This window comes from Tinamus guttatus, unplaced genomic scaffold (assembly GCF_059628265.1).
Source record: "Tinamus guttatus ecotype Peru unplaced genomic scaffold, ASM5962826v1 Tinamus_guttatus_pri_ptg000549l, whole genome shotgun sequence".
Classification (NCBI taxonomy): Eukaryota; Metazoa; Chordata; class Aves; order Tinamiformes; family Tinamidae; genus Tinamus; species Tinamus guttatus.
In genome coordinates, this window is record NW_028289083.1 from 838,695 (window position 1) to 866,526 (window position 27,832).

Below are 27,832 nucleotides of genomic sequence, written 5' to 3' on the forward strand. Positions count from 1 at the left end.
AATGAGGAAGCACAGGATCTACATCTATCATATTAAGGTTAAGAAAAATAGAAAGAGTATTCAAAAATATAATCAGAAATCCCACACAGAATAAAATCCACGTTTGTGCAGAGGGACAAAAAATGATTGTGTCCTGCCCAAGACCTTTAATACCAAATAAAGTTTATACAACAGGAAGGTTCCTATGCTGGTCCTACTACAACATGCAAAGTTCTATTATCAGTTACAACTGAAACAAGATTGGGCATGTATCTTGGAATTTAATATAAGCTCTTTCTGAAATATTTCACTGGGGGAACTATGAACATATTTACCCGGTTATTAACTGACAGATAGTCTTGTATTTCTAAATGCCTAATTTTATAGCACTAATTTTGTGTATGCAGCCTCTCGAATTTCCCTGAAAGATAAAAAAAACAGCAGCAGCTGAAGAGTCAGCCACATTCATTGTACTTAATGCACAAGGTCATGTTTTCAGTTTGAGTCCTGGTGCTGATATTTACACATATAATACTGCTATTTGTGTGTTTGGATGCTGGTTTTAATAACAAATATAGAACTGGAAACTCAAGTTTACCATTTCAATACTGGCCTTAGTGCACAGTGTCCATGATTTTACATAAAGTACAAAATAGCTTACCAGCTGTTATCTCTACAGTCAATTGAACGTTTGATAACCTCATAGGATTATACTTCCCTAGAGATATACTGTAGTTGGAACCATCAATTTTCAACCATCAAAAACAAAACAAAACAAAACAAAAAAGACCCACTTGTGTTTAATCTAAACTTTCTAGCTTGCTACATTGCACTGGTTTGCATGGGCATCTCACCTCTCTTGGGGATTATAGCAGACTTTATCAAGAGGAGTTATCTGCACTGATTCAGTTGCACAGGCTGTGACAGGTTATTGATAACAAGCGCTATAGCCTAAGCATCACAATGAATCTTCCCTTTTCTGTACATCATCTCACTGGTTATTGGAAGCTCACTGTAAATTGCCTTTGATTTTAAGGGGCTCCTGATATATGAGTAAATGTAAAGTGACATTTATTATTATGGTTCATTGGTTTGTTTTATTTTATATTTATTTTCCAAATAACAGCATTGCTAATGATTGTGGGTGTGTTAAGATATGTAGAAGCATATAAGCATGAATATGTTTAATTTATATACTTTAATTTAGCTAAGTCCTGTGTAAAATAGTAATACTTAAAAACATAACACATCAAAATGGTGTGATTATTGTACACACATATATGTATTTATTCTAGAAGTTATTTCCCACCAGTTTATCATAACTTTATGCTCCATTTTAATGCCCAAATAACTATAGTGACAACAATAGATATCTAAACTAAACAAAAAATAAAGCTTCACCTAAACATTCCAAAAATACTCTGAGTGTTAATATACTATAAATTAGAATCTTCCACGATCAATATCTCAGAGTGCTGTGTGTAACAGATATAATTTATGCTTACTGTGGAACTATTAATATTAATCAAAAAGTACTTATAATAAAGCAAATTTTAGAAAACCTTTATTCTATTACTAGTGCAACATAAAACTTTGGCTGTGAGGGTACATGGCTGTACATGTCAGTGTAGCTAACACTATTACAAATGGGATGGCAGGTTAGCAACAAACTGTCTTCTCTGATACCCACTGTTTATATCCTGTTTTCACAAGAGGATGCTAGCACCAAAAACAGGCACTTCTTTTCACCCTGTGAAAGAGTCCTCCCCAGGGTGGCAGTCTCTGGTGCTCAGAAGAACAGAGCTACAGAGGGTAATTGCCCTCTGCATCCCCCACAGACCCACACTGGCCTCCTTGGGAATAGCCAGTTGAGGGACTGATCTTATGTGGACTGTGGCAAATATAGAAGGAAAGCAGAAGATGGTAACTTTGGCTCTAGCTCATATTCCTTGTATTTTAAGTAAGTGCTCTGATAGCAATAAAAATTTCATATAAAGCAACTGATGACAAAACCCTGAAGTTACAAAAAACAGCTAACCAAACTTTGTTCATGTAGACAGGATTGGGTCCCATTAACCTGAAGCCAGCGAACTTTGGTCATTTCCTTTTCTTCAACAACATGCAAGTTCAAAACAAATTTTGATCCCCAATGTAACTCTTAAACTCACAGAAGTCAGCTTAGTCATTATCATAGATGCAACCTGAAATAGAAACAGGGATTGCATGATTCAGGGATTAAGTTATTTGTTATAACTGAATTTAATATTGTTTGAAATGACTAACATACCATCACCAATATCATCATAAATCTCTCCATCACTGTAAAAAAGAAGAAGGAAAAATAATATGTTTAAAATTCACTTTAAGTTTAATAAATTAATATTTCTATTTGCAGACAAGCATAAAATGAGCAGCATGATTTAGATATGTGTGAAATAATTCATTTGCTAAAATGTCAGCTTCGTTAAAAGGTTTTAGCTAAATTTTGAGCTATACTTTAGCTATACTATAATTTTAGATAACTGCGTAAGATGGTTAGGTCAAAGAATTTTCAGTGAAGGGTGGAGCTGGATACATTTCTTTTTAAACTGATAGGCTTCCTTTGTTAGCAGAATTAATGTATATATATTTCTTTCTAGTGGGTTTTTTAACAAACTCACAGATATATTTCCATTAAAAATGAAACTCTTACTCTTCTTTTTTGAATCAAAGTAAGAAAAGTGAAGAAAAACAGTATGTCCTTGCGATGTTTATTTTTTCTTATACTTGGCAGCGTGACAATGGTTTTGGAGGAACAGCTTCCTAGATAATGAATTCAGGTAATGCCTATATATGATATAGGCACCACGAGTAGTAGGACTTTTCAAAATGTGTTAGTTAGATACATGAATAGTCCCACAGAAGCCAATAAGGCTATTTACATATGTTGAGCAGTTACATAAATGTTTGCAGGCCTGAATTCTAAAACAGTCATCTGATTTAACATTTAAAAGCCTAACAGAAAGCCCACTGAAGGAAATGGAAAGGCTTTGTCTGGCAAGGGTTTTGGATTGGATCCTAAACATTGAACTCCACACAATTATTCTGAGAAACACCAAATCTTTGCATTCCCACAAGACTGAAATAAAAATAAATCTAAAGCAAAAATGGTTTATTTTTAGTTAAACATTTGAATTTGCCTGAATGCACTTAGTTACATTAATGTGCAGTTTACTAATAGATCGCAGTCCCCCAAATACTCAGTTTAAGTTATTTTACATGTCTCAAACCAGAGTCTATGAGTTAGCAATGGAGCCTTGGATTTTTTTCAGCGTACATGTATGTGAACAGTTCTTGAAAAAGCTAAATTCCTCCAAATTTTGCATTTACAGGACCAGCGCCACACACACAAATAATTAAATTCCACTTTTACTTAACAAATGGTTTAGAATAATATGTAGTATTAAAGCAAGCCTTTCAAAATGATCATTTGGTACTTACTTCTCAACTAAATTGCTTCTCAGAACATAGCCATCTGTAAAATTAAAATATATATGTAATTAAGTTAAATTTAAATATTCATGATATTTCTTCTGTTTCTAGAGCTAGTGAAATATGTATATTCTCGGTGTAGTGAAATACACATTTCACATAGGATAATAATATAAACGGAAAACATTGCTATAATACGGGATTTGAAGAAGTATGTATAGCTTCTGAATGGGACAAAAATGTCTTTCAAGATGTATATACCAGTTAATTACTATTGAACATAATTGTTTAAGCATTTTTAATTATATTTAATTGATTTTAAAAATTATAGAATATGAAAAGATATTAGAATACCGCCTCACCAGGTAATTAACGTATCATCCTGTTGCATTACTGATAAAGTCAGACAAAGCTACATATATTTTTCTGCAACTCATTTAATCTCTTGAAAAAATAACTTGCTTTCTTTGGTCAAAGACCTTACTGATGCATTTGCCTGTCAATTGGCATAACACACGTAACCAAAGCAAAACCCATAACAATAATCACATATTTGTAGGTAAACATTAGCATGTTTGTGCAAACAGTTTTAAAGGGGACATGTCATTTTTCATTAGATTTGAAATTATTATAAAAATAATATATTTACATATAAACTAAAATATAATATACATATATTTATATATAAAGTATAGATTTATAAATTAATATAAATAATGAAATCGTTATAATCCTTCTTTTATTGAGTCGCAGTCACACTAAAAGCTGCTTTTTCAAAGATTCGTGTACTGTACCATATTCACAGGTCGTAGAATGAATTAACTGGCTTTATTTGTAAGATCTCTTCGCATTTTTTGCATGGAGCTGCTATTTAGAGAAGCGATCGCATAGTATAGAAAAGAAAAACAAAAGACTTCTCTGGTAGCATTTCTGGTGGTGATATTTCAAGAGCATTTATATCAACCGTCAGATCTTATTATTTAACACAGAGGAATTCCTTATTTCTTTGAACTTTTCTGACACACAAAATACCAAAGTATCCTCTAAAACAAAACAAACCAAACCAAAACAACAATAAAAACCCACACCTAAAGAATGCTATATTTTGTATATTTTTTAAACCGTTTTTACAATCCATTGCTGATTTTATTCCAGCTGAAATGGCCCTTTTTAAAGATTTATAACTTGATTACTGTCCCTCACAAATCAATACCAAACACAGTGACCTTGCACTATGCCCAAAAGCATATTACAGTCTTCATCTGGAAGATATTTTTACATGTAAAACAGCCCTGAATTCGAATACGGACTATGGTAAAAATTATCTGATAAGAATAATATTTCTTATACAATAGAACAATATAGAACAATAATTCTATAAATAGTAATAAATAACTATTTCTTATATAGAACTTTTCTATCTAAAGAAACATTGTATAATTCACTTTAAGTCAGTGTATTTTTATCTTAAAATACAGGCAAACATTGCTATAAATCTTGAATATTAATAGTTTCTCTAGAATGTGTGATACTGATTGCCTGTCTTACATAACATTCTTCAGTGAAGGCCATAATACATTAACATCAATGCATTTTTAAAGGAATTCCAGCTTGTGTTACAGCTGAATGGTATCTAAAAGGCATTAATTTAATGTAATAATATTTTATTTGACACTAATCTGATTTAACTCTGTTTATGATTTACCAGTCGAATGAATGCAATCAGAATGAAAAATAATCTATTTAACCCTCCACATAAACCAATGTGTTAGGTAAGGTCTCTATAAGCTCAATCATGTTTTAAATTAGTCATAAAACTATTCTCTTTGTAAGAAAGCTAAAGAATAAATTACCTATTTTCTTACTTAGAACAATATCCAAAACTAAAAATTTTTACAGGTATCCTTTAAAAAAAAGATAAATAATCTCGTTGCTAAGCAAATGGGAAAGTATTTCTATGCATTTAATATTTGATTGCATCTGTATTAGATAAAGTAGATGCTTAATTTGTCTGTATTCATGAAGATTTGATACTCGCAAAAACTCTGTGATATTTTTTGTCTAGCAATATGGTTAAACTGCAAGTAATCTTTCTGTCATCCGTGTAGTTTCTTAAGCTGAATTCAAACCCGTACACATTGGCTCCTGTCTGTTCAGCATGTTCTTTTCCTTGTTCTCTTTTCTCATGCTTTATCTGGCATAAAAGCAGGGAAATGGAGTTTTGTTTAAATACATCCATTTAAAAAAAATTCTCTTTAAAGCAGAGCCCAACAATTTACAGGACTCTTAAAGGCTCATTAGGAGTCTTTTAAAATCACTCAGCCAATCTCCTCTGATTTTAATTTTCATTTTTTCATGTAAATATATACAAAAGCAAAGTTTTTCTCTGCTGCAGTCATGGTATGCAAACATAATATGCTTGCAAACCAGGCTTACATAGCAAACAACAGTCCTAATACTGCAAGAGTTAGCCTGGAGGCAGGAGCCCCAGGACTAGATTTCTTCGGCCCCCAGATACTTTTCAGACAGCATCTGCCTCACCAGGAACAAAGTTCCAAGATTACCTGTCCAAAGTTTACCTAGTTCATTCATATTTCTGAAGCTACAAAATACGGGTGCAGGTCAGAAAAATTCAGTCTTGGTTCCTTGGCATAACTAGGGCTGTGATGCTAATGGCTTTCCAGTAGCACAAAGTAGGCCTGGAGGGGACACAGCTTACATTTTCAAGCACTGATATTCATCCTTATCCTAATGCTTAAGCAAAGGCCATGAAAGTGAATTGAACATTTTTTTTTGTATCTCAAAAGATAGATAAATTGAACCAAGGCAGAAGTAACAAGGGATTTGAGAATAAACAAGAATCAGTTTCTTGGAATTTCAAATCATTTGGTAACTATAAAAATAACTCATGGCAGAATATGTTCCTAAGCTCATCAGTCCTTGCTCAACAAGGTGGGAGGAATTTATAACGTAATTCCTAATTTTGTTTCACTGCCAGTGGAAGCATAGAAACTATGGAAGGTAAAGGATGAACAGAAGAATTCATATGCAAGAAAGAATCAAGAATAATTTTAGCTGTTGGTTTTCAGTCTGTCTGGCCTTCAAATAGTTAAATTATGCTTTTAAGATATAAGTCTGCTCCGAATACAGCAAATAACTGAAACTGTCAGTTTCAGAGCCTTACTAATTAATGTGAAACTTGACAGAGATCTATTCAAAGTTTTTCAGAGAGGATATTTTTATTTGTTTTACTCTTTTATGCATAGCAAAGCAGTAGGTTCTGTCACTCTTTGAAAGGCTTTGAAGACTACTGTGAGAAAAACAAACAACTTGAACTACTTTCTGCTTTGTTGTTGGTAGCTTAATTCAAAAAGTGAGGTATTGAAAGCTGCTCTTGGGGAAGAGGCTACACTAGGTCAATCCATATTTTGAAAGACCAATGTGTGGTTACGCAAGAAAATCTCCTGCATCCTGCCAGTTTGCCAAGGCGGCGGCTATATTCCAGTTGTAACAGATGGGAACCCCAGGGAGAACAATAATAGAGAGGTTACTAAATCCACTTCAAAGGCATATGGCATCACACCGCCTTCTAGTTAGGGCAGCGGTGAGCGACGCAGGTGAGCTGTTTACATAGAAAGCTGTTACTTTGAACGTACTCTGAATTCTTCTTGGGAGATTTAAAACGTATTGTAGCAGAGGAATATTAGGAAATCAAAAACAACAGTAGACGGTCCAGACTTCTCCAAAGAATGCAGCAGCTTCTGCCAATGCATAACCTGGCCATGGCTTCCAAAGAAGTCCTGGAAGGACGTGGAGCTCCCAAATGGGCACGCGCACCAGTGAGGTTATGTATTTTGGAGCTGCTAGGGCTGGGAAGACTCCTTCTCCTCTCCAGCCTGCTGAAATGATTAAACTCCAGCTCTGGCAATGCAAACTAAGAGCTAGTAGGAATACTGCCACTGATTTCCCTTGGCTGGAATCAATGGGCAAGTGCTTCTAAGAGGTGCAGCAACTGCTTTTCTAGACTGTGTGTGGTATCACAGCTATGATGTTCTGCGTGGCAACTGGTGAGAGGCAAAAGCACTGAAAAAACTGGTTAATCTTAGTTAATGCAAGAGGAAGGACAAATTATTTATGTAATTTGTTCCTTTTTGTCTATGTGAGTTGTAAACTTTTTATGGTAAGGCTTTCTAACACTACTCTAGGAGCTAGAAGTAAGCATTAATAATAATAATGTAACCCCAATTTACCTATTACAAACCATCAGACAAGGAAAAACACATGCGTTAGTTCAAGCATGACAGGGAAGACTATTTTTTTCTGATTCAAGTTGTGCACTGAACAATCGTCTCTAGCAGTCTAATTCATAGCACAAGCATTCTGTACTAGCCTTTTAACAAAACTTACATTTTCCTTCTTCATTCCTGCACAGGACCTTGGTTTCATCTGTATTTTCTATAATTTCAAGAGACTCCCCTGGTTTAACCTGTAAATCTTTAGATCCCCACTTTCTCTGAGGTAAATCCTGGATTGTGGTGGTGGAGTAAAGAACTCTAATTTCACCTTCAAACTGCAAAAATAAAGAAAAGAGATGCTGGATAAAAATATTAATGCAAAAACTACGATCTTGATTCATTGTTTTATAACTATATAGCCCCCTTTATTGCTAACTTTCTGAAAGTTAGATGAAAAATTGTTTATGCTTTCTAGTGTCTGTGTCCATGCTCACTATTAGCCCTTACAAATGATCATTTTGAGGCTTGTTGGTCATGTTGACTGTCAGAGATTTGAAGATCCGAATCCCTAGCAAGGATATAAACTGTAGGTGTTATTTAATTAAGCAAGGATATAAGTTGTACGTTTTATTCATCTAAGAGATTTCCAGCTTATTTATCAGATTGTTGAAACAATTACAAATGAGAAAGTGGTACAAAGTCAAAGCATGATAGCTCCAATCTGGATCCAGAATCTAAAATCAGATATTCACTCTTTGTCTCTATTTAGTCAGTTTTGTCCCCTACTCTGAAAGCATCTCCAAGTTGGGAAGTTTATTCATTTTTTAGCCAAATTCCACAAATTCCACTTGAGAAAGCAAAAGTATTATGCTTCCATATTCTCACAAAGGAGATAAATATTATTTATATGAAAAACAAACCATCTTTCCTTTTTCTACATGACATAGTCTTAACACTGACAAAATGCATGAAATCTGTTTGGGCTATTACTCAGGTGCATGATCTCTTACAAGGTTTGTATATCAATATGACAATGTTATGAATTATAATTCATTGTGAATTGTATTGTTAATATTAAATCCCACCCATTTTTTAAGCCATGAAAATTTGCTTGTGTCAAGCCTGAAACAAAAATTCTGCTGGTAAAAACTTGTAGTTTTCAAAGCTAGGATTTTCAAAAGCTCTGGGTGTTAATTGATTTTTGAAAATAACTTTTCTGAGAAGTTGAATGAGTGATGAATGCCTTGCATGTTTATCCTGTGTAGAATTACATTGGTTTCTACATTTTTATATAGCATTAAATTGAAACAGCTGAAATAGTTACATAAACAATTTTAAAAATGCACATGATTTCTTATTAATGGCTGTTAACATCAGCAAAAAAAAAAAAAAAAGAGTGGTAGATGAAAACCAAATTCTAGATCAAGCCAGTTTCTTCTCTGACCACAGTTTATAAATCCTGCAAAGTCTTAATTTAAGTACTAACTTTTTATGTATGATGTGAAATTGATCAAATCATAATTTTCTGTGTGCTGAGCATGTGTAATATCAGGAATATTTTCCTACCACAGCAGAAATGGGAAGCATTTTGAGAACCAAATAATTATTGTCTTTTTCTATCCTTTTTTTTTCTAAGCCATAAATGCCTAGAATTATTATAGATGTTTGCTGAGTTAGTTCTTCTACACAGCTTTAAACTACTTTTTGGTGACATTCTATTTAATTTTCGATCAAATTTATCAAATTATCAAATATCAATTTAAACAACGTAGTTTTTTATACTACAAGCTGAGGATTTTTTTGTTGCTCTCACAGTGTCAGTGAAATCAATTATATTCTTTTGAAAATATTTGCAAGAGCTGCATTTAACAGAAAAAAAAAAAGGAATTTAAAATCCGTTTAAAAAAGTAAGTTTGGTATATATCCTACCATTAAATCTGAACATTCAATCCACAGGTTAATGATAGATTTTTTTGCAAATTAAAGGAAACAAATTAGAGACATACAGGTCTTTACATTGTGTGTGAACAAAACTCACTTTGAACTTTTTTCTAAATTCTTTTTCTTCTCTTTCCATCTTTTTCAGCTTTCGTGCATCTTTTTCATCTTGTTTACCTTTTCCAAGGCTGAATGATTTTGATGAACTAAAACACAAGTTTACAGATAAAACAGAATTAGCAATATATACGAGATATTGACAAATTTCCTGATAATTTCAGTGAAATTTTATTTATTTTCATATATATCTTCTTTTCTTCCTACAAAATTAATATAGATAATTATAATACGATAGAGACTTGATTTTGGAGGGCAGGAGGGTTTTTTCAAACTTTTATCTTTTCAGGAGTTCTAACATTAATATATTTGCTATATAACTAAATATGTGTATCTTCTCAAAGCATCTAGTCAATATAGCAATAGAAGCTTTACAATTACCAAAAATTTTATAAATAACACACATCATTTTAGAATCTTTAGGCAAGAGACCATTTTTTTGAAGTCTACAATAGGCTGAATATAAGATTTCCCACTGTGGCGGCACCTGGACTGTCTTATCCTTTACATATATTTATATAATAGCTGCCATAATACCTATGTGTATATATAAGTCCTTTCTACTCCAGGGAGTGCTCGGCATGTACAAAACTAAGGATCCATTTTGAGCTCTACCGTTTTTTCCACATCCATGCTGATTTGTGCCAAAGGGCATGGCAGGGCTTCAATTCCTTAACTGCCTTTCCTCACCATGTACTAGGGAATTTAAGGTCCGACTCTGTAGTTTCCTAATTTGCCTAGAACTGCAGATGACAGCTCCCGTTATGAAGAATGGGTATGAGTGTGCTTGAATAGCCTACATTAAGGTGGGTTGTATCCTTTCCTCTGGATATACACAGTTAAAGCTCTCTCTGTTTGGATGCTTCTGGACTAGGTTATTGCATTGCACTCTTTGCAGCTTCCCCTGAGTGAAGTCAGTGATGGCAGAAAGCAACAAATTGCGGTCAGATATTCACCTGTGCTCATAATAGATCTGTGCTGCTAAGGTGGCCCTAACTTCCTGGTCCAGGGATAAAAGATTTTGGAATTTAACTTTGCACTTCAGATGTGTTTCATACTGGTAACATAAGGCACTATCTCTTTTTCTCACAAGAGCAGCCGACATCAAATACAGTGCTTATCCGAGCAGTCCTCAATTTTTTACAGGAAGAGGACTGCATACAGAGCACTTTCAAAGGAGGATCTTTAACTCATGCATTCAGTTGCGCGTCTTATCTATCAGGATTCGAATTTGCGGAAATTCAAAGCATGTCTATTTATTCTAATACTCAAATTGTTTCAATTTAAAACAGAAGGAAAGAACATCTGTAATTGTCAAAGGTAGAGTTATGAGAATGACAAAGCGCGACAATACTGAACAAAGCGTACAACGGTAGCAACCTGCCTCTAGTAAATACTTTGAATATGTATCACAGTGTCTTAAAGATTTCTAATGAGAGGAATAATTCCCATGTTCACTTGCCTGAGTTCAGCTGGTGGAGGAGGGAAGTCTGAGGAATCTACGTCATCATAAACATCACTGTCTCCACAGTCTGAAAGAACAGTGTAAAAAAGAATGGAATTTTATTCTGTGAACCTTGAGCAGTGAACACAGTGTGTTGCAATCTACCATAGTATAGCCAAGTTGACAAGAAATTGCAGTAAATATTGTAGCCATTAATCATATGTAGTAACTCAGCTTTCCCTTTTGCACAGTGTGCTACGCAAAACATACACCACCCTTTTCAGAATAAGACTCTATTAATAATAACAGGTATTCACTGATATTTTAATCTTCTTAAACTGAAGCAAGTTTTAGCACATGTTGGCTAATGCAATAGCCTTTAATCTTTATTTTAATTAGGCTATTTCCCACTGTGTTGTATCAAAGTATATTTTCAGGGTTTCATGCACTTCTACAGCATTCTTGTCAATGTAAACATGCCCGAAAGTGGATATGAATTACATATGTTAGCTTTTAGGCCATAGGGGAATGCCAAAGCAATGAAAAGTATTCTTACCCCAAGAATATACTTTGAATCATATCCAGCATTTTTGAAGAAGGAAAACAGTTGCTGAACTCATCAAATCCATGGCTAAAAATGGCACAGTAGGAGATAAAATATTAAGAACTCGGTTCAGGCAATGGCCTTTAGAATTTTAAGAACTTGCTTCTTATTCCATGACGGGATTGATATTTATAAGCATTTGTTATCTTACAGAGAGACTGCAAGTGTTAAAAATAACAATGAGCATCTGTTTATTTTTAAAGTCTGCAGTAAGTGTTTCTTTCCAAATGCATCTGTTCATAATGAATGTCCAGTAAAATGAATCTATGGAAGTCTCTCGCACAGAAAAATTTTGACTTCTTAAAAAGCACTTTAAGCTTCTTTCTAGAGAGCTTGCACTATATCAGTATGTCCCTGTCTGCAGCCAAAGGAGTCATAACATTGGAAGTTTTTCTACCAGAACTGGATAAGCATTGGGACATCATGTTTTGTTCCTTGGATGTAGTGTTTATGTGATTAGCATGATATATAGCAATATATACAGAAAAAAAAAAAAAAGAATCGGGAATCTATATGGAGAAAAAGAAAAAAGGACTAATTATTACCTTTTCCATCCTGCTTTGTTGGAGAAGTCACGCTGAAAAGAAAAGATGTTCATTAACTATTTGTTTCATATTAATAGGCTTTCACGTGATCTACATCATTTAAAAAAACTTGCAACACAATGGCCAAGTAATCTCTAGACATTGTGAAGCTCTGCTAACACTAAAAATACTCATGAAATAAACACATTTTTACCACTGAATTAAAGTATTTCAGAATTGAATGGGAAAAGATGGTAGTGAAAACACCAGTTGCTGAGTTAACATCTAGGTAAGATGGGCAGAGAAAAATCTTTGCATTTTTCTCTTTGGCACATTATTCCTACAATTTGGGTTAATGGCACTAGATTTACCACTTTATCCCAGCTACATTGTACTAGTGAGCAAATTTATATTATTGGGCTGGCATAAAGATGATGGATTATTTCAGTGCTATCCACACACACAAAAAATCATTATATTTTAGTTACTGGCCTCATGCAACAAAAAAATATAGTATGAAGATGAAAAGAAAGGAGATCAGTATTTTTGCGGTGAAGTATTGCTCTGAGGTGCAATCAGATGCATGATTTATTAGGCTGCTGTGAGAACATGTTAGTAGCATGTGATCAATGCCTTATTAGAATTAGTTATAGTGCACTGTGATTTCCTGGAAGAATCTTACAACAAATCTCCTTTATCTTCTTCCCCATTGACCTTGGTTGTTTTTTCTCGTACACTTTTCTTTTTGTTATCTTTGACCTTTAGTCTCTTCAAAATTCCCCAGGACCAGCTATCAGTCTTATCTTCATCCTGTGATACAGACCTTTGGAGTACGCACGCAATTATCACAATGTAAAATGTAACATCCTTTTTAAAAGGTCCACTTTCAATTCTCCACCAATGTACATAGTTCTTAACAATGACAACACAGTATATCACTAGATGAGTATATTTACTGCTTAAAATACTAAGCTGGAAATATATATTTGAGGTCATTTAGAGATATTTACAGGTATAGATACTTATCAGCAATTTGCCTCTTTCCTGTTTCAAATAACCAAGGTAGGTTTTTATTTTATTATTTTCGTGTCAGTACTGATCAGTCAGGGATTTGGGGGTTTTCATGACTGCCACTACTTTTGCTGACATATCCACCAAACTAATTACAAAACAAACTTCTCTAGAAGGTTTTTTAAAGTTTTTTTTTTTTTTTGTAGCTTCATGGATCCATTCTGACATATACTCATTTGCTGATCATCCCAATACTTTCTAATTATTATCCCAAATTTTAAAATACTAAAAGACAAAACAATGGTAGTCTGGTAAAGAAAAAAATTACTTCAATGATATAAAATCTTACCGAATACTAACATCTTCATCATCAATCCCATCATAAATTTCTTGATCAGGAGGAGGAGGAGGGAACATCACTTCAACAGATCAAACAGCAAGTTAATGCAATTAAATTTAATGCTGTTAAAGCAGAGCATTAGTTACTGGCCTTATAAGTGTGTCTGATAAATGTTTTTGCAGCAGGCTTGTAAATGGATCATTTCTGTAAACAGGCATGGGTTATTTATTAAAAGAGCCATGTACACTTAGCATTAGGACACCTTGTCCACAGCATTTATACATGACAGTGCCAAAGTGAAAACACGAATAATGAAAAAAAAAATGAATTTGAAATGCCAGATAGGCTTTTTGGGGCCAAATTACTAGATGACTGGTGGCTTTTAAACTTTTGTGTGTTACTCTAGCGATGGCAGAAGATGCCAGGACAACATTCTCAGCAAGTGACATCTTGTGTTCATCCAGGGAAGCACCAGCAATGCAAGCTCCCCTTCCAGGCTCAGTTTTGACCTGTGGGCACCACCTCCTCCAGTGCAGGGCTGGCTCACCGCCCTTGCCCAAACGAAGGCCCCGGTCACTGAAACCTTTGCTGGGCTGGCAGCAGCCTCCTCCCGCAGTGCTAGGGATGCCTCTCCCATGACGAGTAGCTAAACTCTAAGCTAAGAAGATGAGCTGTGTTCTCATAATCAGCAAAGAACGCTACATGAAAATATGCATTACCAAAAGGGAAACTTATTTTGAATGTGTGTTTTTGACAGTGTACAGTGTACAGCAGTCATATTGATTAAGACACTAAAATATTGCTGGAAGTGGAGGATGATTGCCAATACTGCTGGCTGGTGCAGAACTGACTTTCTCTTGCACAGACACTCTTGGTCATATTAATATTTTTCCAGTTATGTCTATGCTGTTTTGGAGGATAATTTACCATCTCAAAAAAACATCTGTAAAAAGATCTGAAGTTACTGGCATGCTTCTGATTCACTGAATCTCAAGATAAAACTTTTTTCATCTGAGTTTTGATAGGTGGAAAGAAAGCGCATTTGGCCATTAGGTCCTTTTTTCTTGCCAGTTAACATTTGGTATGTTTATGGGAAATTACTTCATTATTTGGATGCTGTAAAGGTCTGGATTTGAAGTCAAGCAATGCACAGAAATAATTCCCACCCTCACAACCCAAGCATCTGCAGAACTTACTTTCAGTTCCACTTTGACCAGGAGTCTGGCTGAAAAGCAAAATAAGAGAGATTTTAAAGAAAAACAGTCACTATTTAGAAAAAACAAAACATAACAATCACCCATCAATTTGCGGTTATTACCTCTAAACCTTTTGCCTACATTGCTAGCTGGGCACTACAAATTCTGCACTGAAAGCTTAGGCACGTGCTTGCATGTTTTAAATAAGCAATAACTACATGTGCCATTTCTTCTTTTCTCTGTCTTTACCACATTCCCACTGGTTTCTAGGCACAAATTGTAGTTGCCTATTCAATAATGCTAAAGAAAACATGTCTTCCAATTCATGAGTGAATTAGCTGTCAGATGAGGAGGCATTAATTTTTAATAGATTGAGGTAAAGTGGGAAGAAAATATTTTGATTTTTTCATGGAAGTAATTCATCACAAAACAGAAGAAAGATTATGAAGCATGATTCACAATAATTAAAAGAAGAGTAAGAGAGAGTTACCTATAACTTCTCTAGATAATGCAAAAAAGGGATCGGGACACAGAATTTTGTAAGTAAAGCTCTGATACAAATTCTGTATTTGCACAAATTAATGCAGATACATTGGAGATAATAGAGCTGCGAATTTTCACCAGAGCAGTACATTTACTCATAAATCCTTAAAATGTTGTTACAATTTCCAATAAAAAGACACTTGATTTCAAAGAGAAGCAAATTAACAGTCTCTTATATCTATAACAGTTCACTCTATTTATATCTCTTAGAGATCTTTATATCTCCTTATATCCCCCTTCAAGAGGGGATTTTCATGAGACAAAACAAATGAACTTAATGCTCAACTAGCTTTTACTGGATGATGCTTTAAAGCTCCAGCTGCACCTTTCTAACATTTCAAGAGTTTCATATTAGCCCAATATTTTAATGATAAATAAAGAAACTGATAAATTCAGAGTAACTGCAATTATTTTCAGATCTTAAACTTTCTGAAGCAAGGCTTTGGCTACACTTCCATGCCAAAAAGTCCTGAATGAATCTGATCCATTCATTCATCCAAGTTCGTTATATTGTTACTTTCATATACAACAGTGTAAGTACTCGTTTGCTTGAATTTAAAGCATTTTCTACATACTTTGCTTTGAGGTGGTTAATTGTAATACTAGCCATAATGAAAAGATAGACCCAAGATACTTTTGCAATGTAGTACCTGATACTCAGATTACCTACAGCCTGGAACAACAAATGTAACTTGATTTAAGCCTCTGGGTAAGCTATGATGATATGAGATCAATGTGTGGTGAGGGAAACTGATGTTGTGCAACCTGCAAGAATATCACATCACTCTATCGGCTGCTTAAAGAATGCCAGCCTGAAGGCAAATCTTTCCAAAGGTTGTTCCTGGCACTCACAGAGCTGTCCATCCTCACCCCCATCCCACTGGATGTCCCAGCTGAGGGCCTGCTGGACCCAGCAGTCAGCCAGTTGTGATCTCTTTATTCCAGCCAGGCCTCTAAGCAAAGGCTCTTGGAAATACTCTATGCACTGGTGCAATGGATGAGTCTTTCAAGAGGGTTATGCTGTACACTACAATCCTCAACACCTACATGCAGGTGTCTCATTTGAATCCTAGTGCATAAGATTCTGTTTTAGGACACATCATGGAGAATGAATGCTGGTTTGTTGGATCAGGTGACAGAAGTAGACTTTTATGTGACATCAGGTACCAAAGATACCAGCATCACACTAAGGCATGTGGCAGAATAGCCTCTTGTCAGAAGGCCACTAGGATATTAGCTGTAAGCAAACATGGCAGCCTGCCAGTGATGACATTTCCCCAGCTGCAGATCAGTTTGACCTCAATAATATGGCACACTGAAGCAGAGGGGCTGTAATGTGGCACTGCATTGCAAATGCACAGGAGATTGCAGGAGAAGTTTCTGATATAGTCAAAAAACAACTTATACCCATCTCATGGGGTTTGTTTGGCCTTTTGTTAGAACTAATCATGCTAACCATAGTCTTGCCCCAAGGGCCATGCTAGTCACACTTCCAGAATTTCCTTCTCCTCAAAAAGAAGAGGCCAAAGTTCTACAGCAGTGAGGGTGATAAGGAGCTTTCTGTGCAAGTAAGTTTCTTTTGCTTTTACAGTATGTTATTCTTGCGTGTTAGAAAAGACAATATGTGACCTCAAAGGACAGAGTACAAGAAAAGAGATGGAGGGCAGAGAACTGTGCTTCCTGTGGGTGAGTTGTAAAATCTTGTATGTTTTGCTTTCATTTTCTTTTGGGTTGCAATACTACAGCTTTGTTTCCTACCACAGCTTTGTTTCCAGTGCTATCAATTCCTCCCACATATGAGTGTTTAGATGCTGGATTCCAGAGTCCATTCTTGTTCCTCTAACTACTTTATCATTAATAAAATGATTATGTACTTCCTACATAAATGACTACTTTTCTTTTATGACAAGAATGTGGTTGGCAGTTGTAGGATTTCCCCTGTCCAGGCTAACTCTGGTAAATCATTACTTCCCTTGAATATGTTCTCTATACGTACCTGCTGATGCTGTCCTGCTCTCCAACATCATCGTACACTTCTTGGTCACTGTCTGCATGTTTCACAGCGGTTCTGATAGTTGGTTGTTGCTTTCTTTTTAAAGAATCATAATCAATCTGCACCACAGTTGTTTTAACGTATCCATCTAAATGAACGAAACCATATAATTAAGCAGAGCCAGTAAAAAGATCATCGTGGATTGGTGAGTGAAACAGCAGGTTCAGAATCAGTATGATTGGATTGTTCTGTATCTCTGATCACTTTAATCGAACCATTTTATTTTAAACAGTCTCCAATAGAGCCTTCAACCATCTTCACACCTACAAATTCCATATCTGTCTCAGATATCCCCCCAAACCCTCCTCAGCTGGTGAAAGTTAACAGCACCTATCTCTGCTTCTCAGGTACAGCAGAAGAGTTCACTGTGCAGACTCCAGGGAGCAAGGCAGGCACAGGCTCCTTTTGTGTGCTGAGCTCGGGACCACTGCAGTCTAGTATCATAATTTAGGATGGTCCCTGACATAAATATCCTGAGAGATCACTAGAAGGAAGAAACATTTGGCTTGCATGGATTGTGCTTTGGTCTGGTAGACACAGTGGAGCTATCTTGCTCTCCCTGCGGAGCTTCACTAAGGGGATCTAGTTCCCATCCTGAGCACGCTGGTTTGGGAGAAACTTGGAGCAGAGCAGCTGGCCTGAAACTGGTAACTCTCTGCAGCAGACATGCTGTCTGCATGAAAATGGGGCAGGAGTGTATTTTCTCAAAGGGAAAAATGCTCACATGGTCCTCGAGAATAGAAAAATTCCCACTCTGCTACTTCTGAATAAGCCCTAGAGTGCTTCCCTCTCCATAAGCTTCATGTGAATAATAATTAACTAGATTTAATTAATGATAGACACTTGGTGGCAAATAATAAACATCTTTTTTCTCACTTCTTTTGAATGATCATAACTTATTTTCCTCTGTTGCTTAATCTCCATTCAGACCTTCCATTATGGGCCTGTGAACACTTAATGCTTAAGCACTGATAAAACATCATGCCTGGTACAGCTGAAGCAAACATCAGTTTATGAAAAGATAGTGTAAATTAATTAATTAACTGCATGTGCTCAAGAAAATACCCTTCCTCCAGCCTTCACTGAGATTTGTTTCTCACTTACAAAACGATCAGAGCAAAAGACTTATTTACAAAACTCCAAGTATGTCTTTTTACAGCCAGCACTGCAAAATGCTCAGGTTGTACTGTCCACTTCCATATGTATGAACAGTCTTACTGAACTTGATGGTCATATTACTGTCCTTAAAAATCAAGCAAGTGTTTTTAATGCTTTTTGATGAATTTTATGATTTTCATTGATTTTATGGATCAGTCTTAATGTCTTTGATCTAATTCAGGAGTCGGATCATCAGAATATAAGGTCTCGTTTTAAGAGTGTATCCTACCATAATTATTCACTGGTGAGATCCTGGTTTTCAAGATTAAAAAAAAAGGCTAGAAATCAGGATAAAATTCTTAACTGAGAGTTAGAATCTTTCCGTTACAATAGGAATAGGATAGACCTGAGAATATAAGCTTGTTACCTTATATTCTTAAGGTTCTTAGGTTCTTAGAACAAGACCTTATATTCTTCAGTTCTGTGTGGTAGATTCACTTTAAGGCAAAGATATGAGAAAGTCAACATCATTATCTGCACAGAGCCAAGTCCTAATGCCAATTCGAAATCTGATTATCTCCCAATAGCTGCATGAACTAACATATCGTTCCTGACTTATTTTTGTGCCTAGAGATGTTGCATTGCATTAAAAAATAACTTCCTACCATGAAGTGAGCCCCACATGCCAGGTAAGCACAGTGGTGTGAGTTGTGGTAATTACTTGCTTTGGTAGCCACTGACTCAGCCTCATTAATGCTACTCCTTGCATTACAGCATGCATTATATTATACTGCGTGTGCTCACCGGTTTGCTGTTGCACACTGAAAACATTCAGGAACATAGTGAAGAAGCAGAACTTACAAGATCCTTTTATCCTGCCTAGCCACTTTCCTTCTGGGTTGTCTGTGAGACGAATGATTTCAATCTGATCCCCTTGTTTGACAGTCAGCTCATTCTTTCCTCCCTTGTAGTCCGTACAAGCTCGTGCCTGATGAAGGACTTGAATGGGTCCCATTAACTGCATAGAAGGAGTGACAGAATAAATCACAGATGTGGAGAAAATATTTTTTTCTCACAACATTCTGGCAAAAGATAAAATAATTGTAATGATGATTATTTGTTTCATTGACATTTAAAACACTCTATGCAAATAAATGAGCATTTTTGTTATCCCCAATTTAAACTGGTAAGCGAGGATGTGAAGGCAGGGCTACAACAGGGCAATAAATTAGCTAACAGAGTGATTGGCAAAATCACAGAAATACTAACACTAAAACCAACAGGTTCACCTGTGAAACCTTCCCTCACAAAACAGTATGTATTTATTCCAGTGGACGGCTCAATGTAGTTTCAGTGGGGCCACTAATATGAGTAAATATTCATAAACATACATAAGTCTACCACATAATGTTCAGTGTTTACATTTCTGCTCTACAAATGGTCCCACAAGTACCCACAAGAGATGATCATACTGTTTACTAGAATTCAGCTTTCTCCGTGAAATCTGTAGCATATGTCATAGAGAAACTCCTTTTACTTCAATGTATAATGGCTGTAAGATATATGAGGCCTTCTAGATGTTGCTGTGGACAATTATAGACTAGTTTAGGAATATCTATCCTGTGTAGGTGGCAATAGAAAAGAAAATGTGCAGTTAAACGTATTTCCTTCCATTTAAGAATAATACTATATTTTTAATGTCCACAAGAGAGCAGTCTGCAGTCTGAAATCTTTCAATATGCTAATGTCTGCACTTCACAGAGCTGGTCTTTTCAGATGTGGGAGAAGGCTCTATCAAGGAGACTTGAGGCCAACACCCTGCAAAACGCCACGTAGACCACACTATTATCACTTACTATTAATTTTTTTTATTTTCCTCAACTATTGTCACATGTCGGTCTCTCCACAGCCAGACCAAGGCTATGAAATGAGAGAATTACTTTGACTTTACTGTGTTCAGAGTGTAAGAGACAGGGAGTGAAACAAAGCCACCCACTACCCGCTCTGAGATTGCAAGGAGCTGAGCAGCAGATTAAGAGCAGGCAGTGGCTAATAGAAAACGACTGGCAGATTTGCCACTCCTAATGCCGAGTTCTCCTGAGGGCAGAATCCTACTATATCTGGCTCTAATTAAACAAAAAACATTAAGTGTATGGGTTCCAATCCCCACTTTTGATGCTATTCTAGTGAAGTAAAATGACTGAAATAGAAAATAAAGGGACATTTCTTAGAGGTTTTTTTTTTTTTTTTTTTTTTTTATGGAAAGAACAGAAGAGGATTTAACAGAAAATGTAATAAAAACTCTTTGACTCTTTTCAGTCAATATAGACTTTGCAATCAAGTATATGCCAAACATAAAAACAGTTAAATTAAACCTTTACCTAGAATTTATCCAGGCTCCTGAGCTCTCTGAAGTCTGTATTCCAAATTGGGCATGGCTAAATAATGCTTCTCACATACCCTTTTCTGGACTACAAAACAAAGAACTTACTTTGAACTTCTTCCTGACTTCTTGCTCTTTCTTTTCTTTTTCCTTCTGTTCTTTCTTCTCTTGGTCCATTCTTTTCTTTTCTTCTTTGTCCCTCTTCTTCTCTTTTTCTGTTGATCTAAAAATGCATTGCTGGGACTAAATGTTGGGTTCAGCAGCACTGAAACATGTCTCACTAGAGATTTCTTACCCGAGGTGGACAAAAAAATGTATGTGATGGGAAAAGATTTATTTCAGTGATATCAAGGACATATTATACCCCAGTATGGCTGGTCTGCAACAGAGGAAAGAGCACCTTCTCTTATGCTACACACATAATTTACATTGGTCTCTTCAAGATGACAGGATGGCAGAGGGTTCTCAGAAAGCAAAAGACTGGCTCTGCAAGTACACGACCAAACATCTACTTGCTAATTTTAGCAAGCAACTTTGGAAGCTGGTAGCAGTCCAGGCATTGTGGCACTGTCTGCAACTGCTAAGTTTTTATTGGGGCCATCAGTGGTGACTGCTGCAGCCTGGTCTGAAGGAGCCTGATGCAGCCACGACTGGACTGCTGTTTTAAACCTAACTAAAAGCTATTGCAGCTATGTTTATACAAGCAGCAGCCACTCTTTTGTACTGCATCAAGAACGTACCTAACCTGCCAGAGCACACTGCATGCTGTGCCTTAGGGGCTGCATGGTACTGAGGTGTGAGCCCTGGTATGCAGCCAGGACTGTAGGTAAGCTCTGCAGGTTGTTGCCAAGGGTTTCTCTGGAATAACCATGTGCTACAAACCCTACGGAACTGGTCTGAGTAAGGCGCCCCCCTCCTTTTTTTCCATCCCCCTGCTAAAGTGATATACCCAAGTTCAAAAAATAGACTGAATGAGGTGTGCTTGTTTCAGTTGTTTGCTTTCTAAATTATCCATGTTCATAGCAATTCCACAATAAATTACTGTTGAAAGTCATTTCACATCATAAGCAAGGTAACATGGAGTGGGAATTTTAGATTGTTATTTGTGCCAAAGAATGAGAATTTTCCTTTGTGTCTTGTCAGGTGACAACATGGAACATTTAGGTTAGGCTCTCAGCAGTAGGTTGAGAGACTCGGTGAGGGGTTTGAGGCAAAAGACTGAGCAGGGCTCACATTCAGACTCTGAAGATATGCCAGGGGACTCTGATCATGAGAATTATAAAACCAGCAGCTTTAAGAGCTCTAAATACATTTATCTAGGAAACACGAAAAATAACCACAACTTAATAATCTATCCAGGCTGTAAGTACCTAGGGACTGATCTTATTTTCCCTCACAGGCTGTAATTCGAAATACTGATCCACATATTATCAGAAGTCAGATACTTCTGTTACCTAGATCACAACAATTACCTTATTTTATCACAAGACTTTTTCCACTCCAGGACATATCACATCGATGTGGGAAATAACCTGTGAACAACCTGACTTTCTCTAGGTAAAATGAATGAAGAAATTAATGCCTACCAGGGACATCAATCACACTTTAGTGCCAAATGCCTTGTCAGCAAGCCTTTGATAAAAACGGATACAACAGGCCATACGTTTTAAAATTACTACCTGACGTTATTTATGTCTTCATACATCTCTTCAGCACTTTCTTGGCCCTATAAGAAAAATGCAGTTTTCAATGGCCTAAATACATTTGGAATGAAATGAAGAACATTTACCTGCTATGTAAACTTCATATAAATGATATAGAAACTTTTACAGCAAAATACAAATTCATTTATTTTTTCCAAACCCAAACTCACTATATGTTAGTTCTGACTTCAGGCTTATCATACCATAACTATCAATTTCCAGACTGCTACCATCACACTGGTATATTGTTAAATCCAAAGCAGAGGCTGCAGTGTTAGTTCTGGAAAGACTGTATCTATCTGCACTGATGATTGCATTGCCAAGACAGGGTAACAGAGTAAGGAGTAGGTAAAATGGAGTGCAAGGGACCTAGGTGGAACCCAGACTAAGGTCCCAAAGACTGGCTTAGCTCTAATCTAGACAGGTACTGGAAGACAGCAGGACAAATCTGTGCTTACTGGAAACTAGTGATTTATCACTGGAATAAAATAGCGCCCTTGTTTCTGGAAAATTTTGGTGAAATAAAATGTCAGCAGAAATAGAAGGGGTTTTTTTATATCAGTTTTTGGTGTCTAGCCAGCTTTAATAATTAGTTCCAGTTTGCTCTACATACTCTGTTTTATTTTTGTCCTTCATAATAAGCGCTTCTGCAATTTACTGGCAATATACTGAGATAATTCTGCAATAAATTTTACTAAACCATTGAAATAATTTTACTAAATTTGTAGCTTTGTAATAAAAATTGTAAGTTCTTCAGTTTATCATGGATGGTAACACTTACCTCTTCTATACTTCCATGACCTATATGACCAAAAGTAAAAACAGGGTATTAATTTTTGCTACAGAGAAAACAATTCCAGTGCTAACTATTTATAAATTGCTAATAGCACAGGTGATGTTAACTAGAAGTATATGTAGACTCCTGCCTTAACACGTCTATTTAAATAGTTGTTAAAACCCAACTAAACCCCTGCTCGCACCAGCCCCACAGTTGAGTAAGGAGCTCAAGGGTGCGTCTACCAAGGCAGGCTCTGCCCTGCACTGCAGGAGAGGATTCTGTGAAGCTGTTTCTTCCTCAGCTGGGTGGGAGGAGAGCTGGTTTCAGCTCCACAGCCCACAGAGCCATAGAGCGAGGGTGGCCAGTATGCTCAATGATGCATCCGGCGCCTGGCACGGACCGATCCTCCTGAGGAGTGAGCAGAAGGCAGACTGAAATTCTTTGTGTCACGATCTGCTCCTCCGGCTGCTCCTGGCACAACCCTGCAACCCTCTGCTGCCTATTCAAGGCAGGTCACAAAGCGTTTTAACTTGTGCTAAAAGCACAATCAATGATTTATTTTATTTATTTTTTATTGAGTACAAAACAATTCCTGTTCCGCCAGAACACACAACCTTAAATCAAAACGAGAAGCATTTGTTTTCGATTGGATTTGAAAATCTGGTAACATAACATCCTGATATATTTCTAACCAAAAGGCGGGGGGTAGAGAAGATATTTAAGGCACTTCCTGAGAGTCTGTCATATTAATTATAGAACAAATAGTGTTATAAGACAACTTTCTTCATGTATTGGACTGCTGTACCAGTATAATTAGTTACACAAGTCACTTATGAATACAGTATGCTTTTGCTTATCTTATAAATACTGTATGCTTACAGATTTGAGTATCTGCTGTTAATTAAAACATACCCATCTTACTCTGTGAATCAAATTCAACATCATCATAATTTTCTTCATTGTCTGGAGTTCTGTGAATAAGAAAAAATGGCATATGTGAAACCTATGAAGATGGTCTATATGACTGTGTTTTCATTTACCAGTGTTTTGGTGCTTTTTTTTCCCACTTATTTTAGACCATGCCTAGGCAGCTTGTTGAATCCTATATGCTACTAAAGTACCCAAGAGATTCTCTCAATTGTTCTTCTTGACAGCAATTTGATTTTTTACATAAGGAAACCTTGATCCTGAGTATAAAAGAAGAAAACAAATGAGCCAAAGGTGCTCCCATACCATGGAGATGAGCATGAAACAGGAAATACAACAGGCAGATGGGCTGACTGAGTGGAAAGAATCTGTTAGGCTTTTTAACCATCTTTGCAGGTGTACTCAGTGCGCAAGCAGAAGAACAGACTTTTGCACGATGTTATAGATAAGACTTGCTCCCTGACTTAGCATAAAGTCTAAATGAGGGACACAGAAGAAAGGCAAGAAGGTTAGATTGGGTAAATGGGCTCTGATGCTAGTTTCAAAACTTACCTTGAACTGAGAGGAATAAAAAATGGAACATTTCACTAATAATAAGATGATGACTAGGGCCCTGGGAGCTGCTGGCCTTCACCCGTGCTTTGACCGCTAGATGGGGCAGGGACTGCATTTCCCTCCTTCCTCTCTCCTGCTTTATCAGCTGAGTTCTGCAGAGCCCAGAGGAGTGTTTACAGCTACGGTGTCACAACATTGCTATGTGTGGCCACAGGAAACTCTCTGATGTCTTATATAGTCCCTCTATTTGCAGCAGGCTGCTGGCCACTGAGCTGCCCATTATTAATATACAACTTACTCCTGGTCTCTCTTCATACTAGATCCCCACTGCTTTTAACTCTTTGCAGAAGGGTTGGCCTCTCATTTGCTGTGTTTCGTAGATGGATAAAGAAATGTGCAATAGGGGCTCCAGATGTCATGGCAGCAGGCAGCGATTCATCTCATGGTGGTTTCACAACCAACGCTGCCGTTCCTCAGGCTTGCAAAACTTCCTGCACAGCAGCTGCCTGCTGAGAGATCTGACTCCCCTGCCTGACAGCAATGAAATAGATGGAGGGGCCAATCTATTAAAAGTGACTTCCAAACATGCTAGGGCTTCTTTACTGTGAGGGTGACCGAGCCTTGCACATGCTGTTCAGAGAGGTTGTGGTGTCTCTGATCTTGGGGATACTGAAAAGCTGGCTGGACGTGATCCTGAGACATGCTCCAGGTGACCCGGGTTGAGCAGGGAGCTGGACCACATCCTCTCCAGAGGTCCCTGCCAACCCCAGTATGTCCGTGATACCGTGATTCTGTGCTCATTCCCCCAGAATCCAGGGAGGCAGCCTTTATAGGGACAGTGTAGCCAGCAGGACCAGGGAGGTGATCGTCCCCCTGTACTCGGTGCTGGTGAGGCCACACCTTGAATACTGTACTCAGTTTTGGGCCCCTCATAACAAGAAGGATGCGGAGGCACAGAAGCATGTCCAGCGAAGGGCAATGAAGCTGGTGAAGGGGCTTGGACATAGACAAGGGGTGGCTGAAGGAGCTGGGGTTATTCAGTCTGGAGAAAAGGAGGTTCAGGCGAGACTTTATCGCTCTCTACAACTACCTGAAAGGAGGCTGTAGTGAGTGGGGGTCGATCTCTTCTCCAGAATAACTACCGATAGGACAAGGAGAAATGGCCTCAAGTTGCATCAGGTGAGCTTTAGGTTAGATATAAGGAAAAAATTCTACATGGAAAGAGTGGTGAAGCATTGGAACAGGCTGTCCAAGGAAGTGATGGAGTCACTGTCCCTGGCAGTGTTCAAGAAACATTTAGATGAGGCACTTAGGGACTTGGTTTAACATGCATGATGTTGATGGGTTTACGGTTGGACTTGATCTTAAAGGTCTTTTCCAACCATTATGATTCCATTCTACAGAATGACCGAAGCAACAGGCAGAGAACGTCGAGATAACATAGACTTGCAGATTTATATGCTCACTTACGCCGCTTCGGAGCTGGGCTTGCTGTTTCTGGGAGGCAGGCTGGGGGCCGCTGGGGCCTGCAGCGATGGGTGAGAGGCTGGTGGAAGAGGTGGCAACTGCGTGGCAGCGTGTGGGGGAGGCACAGGCGGCGAGAGCGCTGCCGAGGAAGGCACTTGCTGCTTGAAACCTTCCTTTTGTGGGCCTGAAAATAACAAAACAGATTCATTTATCAAGTAAACGGCTCAAGGACAAAGATAAAAACTCCCTGTTTACCTGAACAGTCTACAGAGCATGTTGTTGAATCTATTGCTTAGATATATTTAGTGCCTTAACTTAGCACCATCAAGAGCCGCTGCCTAGAAGAACTTACTACTAGCAGGCCTTGAAATTGTCTTGCCAGAAACAAGACACAAAAACATCAGTGGAAAAGACACAAAAACATCAATTTGTTAATAAAACTAAGTTTCCATTTAATTCTGCAAATGTTTGCGAAGACCAGCTGCACACCGTCACATGAACACAGATGCAGCCTAGCTGTAGTTTTTCTTGGTTAGTGTGAGAGAGAAAAAGATATTTGGCATCAATTAAGAGCTGTACATGGCTTCCCATATATTGTCAAATATTTTTGTCATTTAACCTGTGAAAGACTGGACTCAATTTTCTACACTTGCAAGCCTGCACTAGAAAAGTGGCTGTTGGGATGCTATGCTCTCAACAAACAGGTGCAGTCTTAAAAACAAGTCGGAGCACCAGCCTCCCAGAAGCCATGATTACAGTGTGGGCTGCTGCACACGCGTTGTGCACCAGGGTAAAAAAAAGGGAAAAGAAAACCACAGCAACGCTCACGGTCTGCTTCCCTGGGAGTTCGCATGCAGAGGCCGCACTCACACACGAGCAAGTGAAATCAGTGCTTGAATGTTGAACCTAGAATTCAGTTTGAATATCCCTAGTGGATTTAAAGCAACTGGGAAAAAATAGCATTAGCTGTTTGGCAGAAAGTCCAACAAAATCTAAGGAAGAGAAGAGAAAGAAGGAGAAAAGAGAGATGCAATTTCACACATCAGTTAAACCAATAACAATCTAAAAATCCTTGTGATCTTCTCTAGACTTTCTACAAGTTCACATGTGTATAATGAAGATTACAATCTTCTTAAACCTCAAATCAGTAGAAAAAGTGGCTTAAACACAACAAAAATATTTAGTAGAGCTTAATATTCTGACAAAGTTTGTAAAACCACTGCAAGAGCTTTCTTTAGTTGTTTGGGAGTCTGAAATCCCATGGAACAAAATCCACTACAGATTGTATTTTCGTAACTTTTCAAAGCAATGAAGAAGCTTCAATTTGTCCACAATGTATGTATAAGAGTATTAGGAGTTTATCACCTGTCCCTTTTGAGATAATCACATTGTTTTTATTTTGATGTGTAGTAAGAAAGAAATGCAATGAGGTTCCAGAAGCCCGTTCTGCCAGACACTGAACACAG

At 37.2% G+C, this 27,832-nt stretch overlaps 1 protein-coding gene across 1 annotated transcript in view; it reads right to left on the bottom strand.

The window, feature by feature from the left end:
• Positions 1–1,924: 1,924 nt before the first annotated feature.
• FYB1 (FYN binding protein 1) overlaps positions 1,925–27,832 on the bottom strand; it is a 65,136-nt gene continuing 39,228 nt past the window's right edge. The window contains exons 3-19 of the mRNA XM_088534396.1: positions 26,370–26,550; positions 24,330–24,388; positions 23,421–23,440; positions 22,616–22,662; positions 21,045–21,159; positions 19,415–19,571; positions 17,399–17,543; positions 14,860–14,888; positions 13,673–13,742; positions 12,995–13,135; positions 12,334–12,365; positions 11,203–11,272; positions 9,724–9,829; positions 7,858–8,020; positions 3,460–3,493; positions 2,267–2,298; positions 1,925–2,180 (exon numbers count right to left, since the gene is read on the bottom strand). Coding sequence (XP_088390522.1) covers positions 2,158–2,180; positions 2,267–2,298; positions 3,460–3,493; positions 7,858–8,020; positions 9,724–9,829; positions 11,203–11,272; positions 12,334–12,365; positions 12,995–13,135; positions 13,673–13,742; positions 14,860–14,888; positions 17,399–17,543; positions 19,415–19,571; positions 21,045–21,159; positions 22,616–22,662; positions 23,421–23,440; positions 24,330–24,388; positions 26,370–26,550 — 1,424 coding nt within the window. The 3' untranslated portion in view covers positions 1,925–2,157. The remainder of the gene's footprint in view (positions 2,181–2,266; positions 2,299–3,459; positions 3,494–7,857; positions 8,021–9,723; positions 9,830–11,202; positions 11,273–12,333; positions 12,366–12,994; positions 13,136–13,672; positions 13,743–14,859; positions 14,889–17,398; positions 17,544–19,414; positions 19,572–21,044; positions 21,160–22,615; positions 22,663–23,420; positions 23,441–24,329; positions 24,389–26,369; positions 26,551–27,832) is intronic.